The following is an 8,577-nucleotide window of genomic DNA, read 5'->3' as shown; positions in this document are numbered from 1 at the left end:
TCCTTTAGGATTGCTGTGAGCTGGAATTGGCCACAGTGGGTTGGTTTTTGTTTTTTTTTTTTAATACAAAACCCAAATAGATTCTCAGCTCTTAAATTTTCAGTTACAGAAAATGAGGTGAGATAATAAGGTTCTCAGTCATGGAGCCAGCTGAAGGCAGTTCTTCCATTTACAATACAGAAACTCGGCACCTACACAGACTTGTCTTGGCCAGCACTGAGGTTGGGCTTCAGCTTCAACAACCGGATCTGAAGTCTTTCCTGCATTCAGGTTTGCTTGTGGACGCTGGCTCCCAGTCGCCATACCACGCTTTCCCTTGTACTTGGCCGAAGCTATAGAATGCTTTGTCTTGCTGCATAGCATGCTTTGCATCCTGCCTCTTTTCATGTATTTTTAATTCACATTGACCTCCCTGAGGTAGTTTTAATAAATGGAAAAATGCCATTTTGATGCTAAATTGACAAAGAATGATTACATCTGCTGCATAGGTGAGATAATTTCTGTGAGGAAAGTAGTCTCTTGTGAAAAGATGCACCCTGAAGGATGATGACTAAGATTAAATCCCTTCCAAAGTAGGTAAGGTGGTAACAGCTAACTTTTGAGTACTTAGGATAGTACTTGGCACATAAACCAAGTGCTTATCATGCATCAGCAGCTTGCCTTCAGAGATACTATCAATCTCCTCTACAGGTGAGGAAATAAGGGATGTTTTGTGCTCAGGGTTACCTGGCTAGGCAGTGTAGAGTTGAACCCAGAGGGTTTGAATCTAGAAAATGCTTTTAATACCTACATAATGGCAAGAGAATCTTGGTATTCAATGGCATATCCTTCCTCTAACATTTTATAAGATAGCAAATCAGTAGTAGTTAAGGGTTCCAGCTCTGGATCAAGCAGACTCAGGTTTGCATCCTACTTCTGTCACTTGCTGTGATTTTGGTCAGTGTTTTTTTTTGTGGCTGAACAAACTCTCAGAAACACAGTAGCTGCTTAAAGAGTAGATGTATCACTTATCACAGCCAGGAATTGAAACAGGCACTAATTAAGGGGGAAAGCCTTATTCACTTTTAATAAGTGGAATGTTCACTAAAATTGAATAAATGATTACCACAGCAAAGAAGTGAAACTTGTAGAGAAAAGAACACAGACTTTCTGCCCAAGAAGGGATTAAAAGAACAAAGACACTGCATTGCACTTTTTAATTGCACAGGTAGTTTTAAATAAATGGAGAAAGCACCTTCCAAAAGCTACAGTAGCAGGGAAAGATTCCATCAAGCATTTACATAGTAAATTTCTAGAATTTCACAAAAAGATTCTTGATCTTTACTTGGACTGTACATGAGGGAAAAGTCACCCCCTCAGGTAGGTGTTCTCTGCTTGCAGAAGCAAACTAAAGGACCTAAAATTGGAGGCAAGCCTGGGATGCTGAGAAGAGGAAGAAGAAATGATGAAGGGTCATTCATAAATTCCATGTCTACTTTAAGACACTTGTCTGGTGACCCTTATTGTCTCCTTAATGTCTGCATGGTTCATCTTGTTAAATGTTTTGGGGCAAACTACTGCCCTTAAGATAAAGGTACAAGGGCAAAAGCTGTAGTTCTTAATTACTGTAATGTATCTGAGTACCTTGGACTGCTGGATGTCAAAAGACAATACTTGGGGTGATCTACAAGTTTTGAACAAATACTTTAGAGGAATTCTCTAGGACTGTACCCCCTCTACTTTGGCTTTTTGAGCACAAACAGGCTTCTCTGTTATCCTCCAGGCAGTGATGTTAATACGCAAGGGAAAGGGCAACAGTGTTGGATCACTGCTTAGACACTAATTAGCTGGGGAAAGAGTTCACTGGCAAAAGTGTCCTCCCAAGAATGGTCTATATCAAGTGGAGAGGACATGTCACTGAAGGGGGAAGGGGAGCCCTCATATCCACAGTCACTATAAGCATCCAGCAGGCAAGAAGATGACTTCAGGCAGTGGCTGGATGAAAGTAGATTTGAGATACCCAGCTCTGGAATGAAGTCATTTTCCACAAGTTCTTCCTTCACCGAGATGGTAAATTCAGGGTGATCCTTCTCTGAGGGGCTGAGAGGTGCTTCCTCGATTTTGATTACCACATTAGCTTCGCTCTCTGTTTCAGAGGGCATCTCTAAGACTAGGGGCTTGGTATATACGTGGTCAAAACGAATTAGTTCATTAATGGCTTCCAGCTTGGCTGGTGACGTCCCCAGTGATGGAGAAGGGGAGGCTGGTAAGGAACTGGGTCCTTCTGGGTGGCCCTCTGGGAGCTCCTCCAGGCTGGTAGACTCTGGGGAGAGATACCTGAAGAACATGACTGGATCCACGTTATCCAGAAGGCCCAAGAGGATATCAGACTGCAAGAAGCAAAAATTAAATTGAGTCCAGTTATCAGAATGCACTTGAGAATCTAGCTAGAACACTTAGTATGAGGTTTCCTAATGTAAATTAATCACTATGCTATACGATGACCTCAGGACCCACCAGGCCCATTTATCCATGCCTCACCTAGAAATAGGAAGGTAGCTGATGTTACCTTTAACTCCACCAAAACTATCTTCCCCTGCCCTCACCTATCTGGTTAGGGATCTCAGGCATCAAACAAGTGGCTTTAACTAGTTACACAGCTCTTTACTAACTCAGAATGATCCCTACCTCAGTGTCTGAAGAGTCAACACCGTCAGAATCCATGGGGAGATGTTCTGGAGGGGTGACATCTGGGCCTGCACCTGCTGCAGAGGTGCACGTAGTCTGAGTGCTGCGGACTCAGCAGACCCGGCCACTGGCCTCGCTCCATTCCCCTGGGAAAAAAGATGGGAATGAATAAACAGCTTGAACAGCCAGAGTCCCTAAGGAAATGCTAGCCAGGCAACTATGATTTCTCAACTTTCAAGAAAGCTAGAAAATGATTCGTCACCAATTCTTTAAAGCTGACAATCTTTCCCTTACTTTGTTTGCATTTTCCTGAGTCCTCCTCAAGAAAGGCTAAGAAAATGCAAGTAAGACTATAACTTTCCACTGTGACTTTCTGTGCAATGAAAGATTTTTTCTATCCACTGCAAAGATGCAAAAATTCAGGCCACACTGATATTCTTAATAAAGTTCTGCAGCAAATTTCAGCCTAGAATATTTTAGCTTTTTTTTTTTTTCTTTTACGTTCTTCCTGAACATTGCCTTCACAGAGTAGGATTGCTGTATTGTCAACCTTAGACTTTTCACTCAAGGGCTGTCATCGAATTTGCCATCATCTATAAAACTAAAACCCATACATACATCATGCTTATCAGAGAGGTATCACAACAAGTCCTTTCCCTACTCATTCATATTTATCAAAGAACTACTCTAGTTTTAGTAGCACTCAATGTCTGATTTGATACTCTTATTCTGGTTCTCCTTAATGTCTCCATGGTTCATCTTGTTGGCTGTCCATACTTGTTAGTACTTGTTCTTAGAAAGCCATGTAATTTAACTCTTAGGACTTATTACCAGGTCATGCCCCTTTAGAACCAGTTCTCACTTAAGGCACAAAATAAAGGAGATGAGTTACCTTGGTCTCCACCTCCTCTTCAGTAACCAGGGCATCCATCCCCAAGCGCTGTCTTAACTCCTGGTTCTCAACTATAAGGCCATGAGTTTTCTCTCGCAAAAGCTGATTTTCTAACAGAAGTTTTTGGTTCTGGAAGAAAGTTCAGAAGAGGCTATTAATGCATCTAATTTTTTCACTTAAGGATTCACCTGACAAAGTTTACTACAAATGGTTCTCTTTCCTTCTTGAACTTTTGGAAAACTGTATGCTTATATAGTTAGTTATTCATGGTAGATTACTAGAAGGGCAGGCCATGATTATGAAAAATAAACTATTTAAGAAGTACCATTTCACAGGGGTCAAGAATAACACAATACCTGCAGCTACTAATAGAAACCTCAGTAAAGGGTGATTTGTGGTTTAAAATGCAAATAAGCTAATTTATGATGTTAAAAAAAAAAAAAATCCTGTCTTTAACTGGGAGGTAATAATGGAAGTGGCAGTAGTGGAGTATAAAATTAAAATATGGAAAAAAAACAAAACTGACCAACCAACTAAACAAAAACTCTTGAAAGACTCATAAAAACCACCTAATAATTAGAATTTTAAAAATAATATGACTGGGAGGTTATTGCTTGCAAGGTAGAGTTTCTGTTTAGACTGATGAATAACAAACATCTGGAAGTGGCTAGTGAGGATGGTCGTGCAACATGGTGCATGTAATTAATGTCACTGAATTTTATGGTTAAAAATGGTCAAGGTGGCAATTGTTACATATAGTTTACCACAACAGAATTTTTTTTTAAGTTAGAATATTTCTTATGTGTTCAGGAGATGTAACTGACAACAACTGAAGATTAGGTAACAGGTAGGCCCTGGAAGGGGAAGGGAATGTTTAGCAGACTTCGGCCAAGCCAGGAAGGGTCTCAAATTCAAGCAGTGATTTCCTATCTGCCTCTACTAATTTTTTAGAGCTAACTCACTAAACATTCTTGAATTCACAACCTTCGAGAAAGATCCAGCACCAAAGGCCAAAGGGTCTGTCATAAAGCTCTCTGCTCTCAAGTTTGACCACTTCAATAATTACCTATCTAGCCTAACTCAGATACTTAATGATAATTTAACTTGTAATTACATACACACACACAACAAAAACCAAATCCACTGTCAGAGTCAATCCAACTCACACTCAATTATATTCTCAAGAGGGTGAAGCAACATGGGCTAGACAGCAAACAGAACATTCCTCAAGGAAGGACTTACAATGGATACAAGGTAAGAGTTGGGCCTTAAAGCATTTTTACCTCTTCTTCCAAATCTACTACTTGTTGTTCCAGCTCACTCATTCGTGCTTTCTTTCGGTCTCTGGCAGTCTGAGCTGCTACTCTGTTTTTCAGTTTCCTGAGAACAGAAGGAGCATACACTTCGAGTCACCTCAAACTTTATATCTTTATTTGAAAATTTAGCCAGCTGGTGCTTTCATTTTAATTTAGGGTTTAAATCAGACTAATGGTAAAATACATTTCAAGCTCCTCCCCTCAACAAAACAAAAAATACGTAGCTTTCTGTCCATCTGGCTTGAAGATGTGCCGTATTCTCCCCGTATTGAGTCATCCACTTGTCTCATCCCAGCCTCGGCACATGGGCTGGAACCCGGGGCTATTCCTCTTGCATCATACCAAACTTTCCTCCTCCCCCTCCTTCGCGCCCGCTGCATCCTGACTCCAATTTTCCTAAACCACATCCAACCTGGACTGATTAAATCTAGTACGGCCGCAACTGCGCTGAGATATAACCCCCTCCCTTCCCAAATCCCATTTGGATAAGGAAGGGGCTGATCCTTTTTGCCCTAGTGCCGAGGATCCTAGGTGAGACACCCTGATGGCTGGACCTGGGTCTGCTGGGGGAGACCTTAATAAACCACAAACGGCAGAAGTGCTACGGCTGCTAACCAAAGGGTCAGCAGTTCAAATCCGCCAGGCGCTCCTTGGAAACTCTACGAGGCAGTTCTACTCTGCCCTATAGGGTCGCTATGAGTCGGAATCGACTCGAGGGTACTGGGTTTTTGGAAGGACTAGGTAAGGAGCCCTGGGTGCAATGGTCAGGTCCTCGGCTGCTAACCGAAAGGTTCTAACCCACCCAACGGCACCGCGGGAGAAACACCTGGCGATCTGTCCTCACAAAGATTACAGCTTTATACTCTGTCACAGGGGGTCGCTATGGGTTGAAAATCGACTCCACGGCAGCTAACAACAATATTAGGCATACTACATGCATGGCCCACTCAATCTCCCCATCCACCGCTGGAAGGAGATCCCACTTTAAGGACACTGAGCTTGACTGGTCAAAACGCCTTACAGAGCTCACAGCCCTTTCAACAGCTCTGTCATTTCAACTCCACGCCCGTCCAGAAAAATTGGTAAACAGAGAAGAGGCTCATCGACTCCCTGTTACAGTCAAAACGCCCAAGTTGAGACAGGCTGAGCGACCGGTCTGCGGTCACACTGTAAGAGGCCTAGAACCCAGGTGCCCGCATCCCCGGCTCTGGACATCTCTAAGGAAAAAGAAAAGAACTGGCCTCCACCCCGCGCGGCGGATCCGGCCAGCCCACGGCCCCTGCCCCGCCCCGCGCCGCGCCACGCTGGCACCGACCTTGCCAGGTCGCCGGCACCAGAGGGATCAGAACCCAGCCCCCGGGCCGGCCTCGGGCCCCGCGCCGACCGCGGCCCGCGCCGCCTGCACCCACCTCCGCAGCGCCTTCTCCTCGGGGCTCAGGTGCGTGAGGCGCTGTCGCTTGCGCGCCTGGGGCGGCCCCCCGGCCGCCACCTCCGGGCTGGCGCCTTGTTGACCCGGAACCATGAGCGGCAGGGCCCGGCCGACCGGGGCTCCGGCGGCGGCAGGGACAGGGGCAGACTTGCTGGACAGAAGCAGCATCTTGGGGGCCCCGGTGGCCGGGCTCGGCGCAGCTGCCACCACCACCATTACCGGGTAGCGTCTGGCGAGTGCGCGCCGCCGCCGCCCAGTGGGCCGCCCTAGCCGCGCCCAGCCTTTCTACCGTCGTGGCCCTCCGCGATTGGCCAGGTCCGCGTGACGCACGGCCGATCTTGGCGCCCATTGGCCGGGCAGGGCGGGCAGGGGCGGGGCAGGGCGGGCAGGGGCGGGGCCGGGGCGGCCCTCGTAGCAGCCGTTGTCCCTCGCAGCGGGTCAGGCGCCTTTGCGGCTGGGAGTCCAGCGGGACCGGTTCGGAGGCTTGGGGCCTAGAGGCTTGGGGGGAGCTCCAGGCCGGCCGGGAGCGGCCGGAGTGACCCTGGGCTCGCGCGGGAAGGACCCAGACGAGCCCGAGTTTCCGTAACAGACGGACCTTGCTCTCAGGCTGACGCGTTTTTACTCGGAATGCCGGCCAAGTCCCAAACCGACAGCTCTCCAGGCTGACGAATTTTTACCGAGGCTAACAGATTTTTACTTTAGCCTGACAAAATTTTATTTCGTGCGCCACTTGGGGCCCCGAGCGCAGCGGAAACTCAAAAGAGCTCGAACCGGGTCTTGGGCTAGGAACAAGACTGGAGAGAAATTCCTCGAAATAAAAGAGTAGGAAATGAGATCGCACATTTTAAAACTAAGTGTAGCACGAACACCAGAGGGCCAAACCCGTTGTTGTGGAGTCAATTCCGACTCATAGTGACCCTGTGGGACAGAGTAGAGCTGCCCCATAGGGTTTCCAAGAAGCTGCTGATGGATTCGAACCGCAAACCTTTTGGTTAGCAGCCATAGCTCTTTAGCCACTGCAGCACCAAGGCTCCAAGTGGAGCAGCTAGTGAGGGTTTAATAAAGCATAGATGTTATTCTACCGGGTGGTGGGATCCACGGAATTTAATTTTTCTTTGCGTTTCTAAACTTTATACTATGAGTGTACATTAAGCAAAATCCACGAGTAAAAACGGGTTGGGGGGGTTACCTTCAGTCCTATTGCTCGTGGGCCGGGAGGTTCGAGACTCCTGCCCGGCAGTTACCGCTCAATGTGGGGTCCACGCTTGTGAAAGAGAGGCAGTGAAGATGCAGCAAGACAGCAATTTAGACACAAGAATATTAAAAATGGAGAAACCCTGGAGAACATGACAAATACGCAGGTTCACTTTCTTGAAGCAAATTGCAAAATGTTAAGCTCCCTAGAATTACAAAGCAATACTTTGTTTAGCAATTAGTTATTGCTCCCTTTTTTGTTCTATGTTCTAGGGATGGAAAGTATTAAGACTCCTGAGCTTGGTAGTTGGACGTTATGCAAAAGGTGAAATGTTAAGACAGCAACGTTCTAGATAATTCTTGGGTGTTAATAAGTCAGGTGAAGGAGCCCTGGTGGTGCAGTGGTTAAGAGCTTGGGTGCTAACTGAAAGGTTGACTATTCAAACCCACCAGCCCCTCCCTGGGAGAAGGATATAGCAGTTTGCTTCTGTAAAGATTACAGCCTTGGAAACCCTATAGGGCAGTTCTACTCCGTCCTACAGGATCACTATGAGTCAGAATTCACTCCAGAGCAATGGATTTAGATTTTCTTTTTTTTTTTTTGCTTTGTTTATTAAGTTAGATTAGCTCTTCAATTATATTTTAGTAGGGTGGGAACAGGATGGGAAAAAGGAACTAAAGCAATTTAGTTTTTTAAAGGGACACAGTTTCTGTTATTCCCAGGACTAGGCCATGAGTGTCCTAACATGTATTCTTCCTCCATGTTGGCAGAGAGAAATCAGCCACTATTTATTTAAGCTGGACTGGCCCAGCTCAGGCTGTCCTGAGCACACAGTGTTTCTGTGGTCTGGAAAAGGGGGTGGGAATGTCTGCAGAACAAACAAACCGGCCTCCATTTTAACTCTCTCCAGTCTTGAGCTGCCTGGTTCCTAATATACCTCCAGATGTCAGGGGGCTCACTCCTGGCCCCTGGGACTCTTGGGAGAAACCTTTGTGCCTTCCATTTGAGACTTCCACGTTTATATCAAAGGACCTTGGAAAGCTGTAAGAGGCTCAGAGAAAAGTCGTGCAATTATGTC

The 8,577-nt window shown here is 46.0% G+C and overlaps 1 protein-coding gene across 1 annotated transcript; it reads right to left on the bottom strand.

The window, feature by feature from the left end:
- Positions 1 to 1,150: 1,150 nt before the first annotated feature.
- Positions 1,151 to 6,553, bottom strand: XBP1 (X-box binding protein 1). Its single transcript, XM_049866016.1, is given in 6 exon segments — positions 1,151 to 2,369; positions 2,668 to 2,775; positions 2,778 to 2,813; positions 3,560 to 3,688; positions 4,843 to 4,939; positions 6,285 to 6,553. Coding segments are annotated over 6 exon segments (1,164 nt in total). The 5' UTR covers positions 6,521 to 6,553; the 3' UTR covers positions 1,151 to 1,811.
- Positions 6,554 to 8,577: the final 2,024 nt, after the last annotated feature.

The sequence above is a fragment of the Elephas maximus genome, chromosome 22 (genome assembly GCF_024166365.1).
Source record: "Elephas maximus indicus isolate mEleMax1 chromosome 22, mEleMax1 primary haplotype, whole genome shotgun sequence".
Classification (NCBI taxonomy): domain Eukaryota; kingdom Metazoa; phylum Chordata; class Mammalia; order Proboscidea; family Elephantidae; genus Elephas; species Elephas maximus.
Note: the sequence above shows the minus strand (reverse complement) of the source record. Positions and strands in the feature narration are given on the sequence as shown.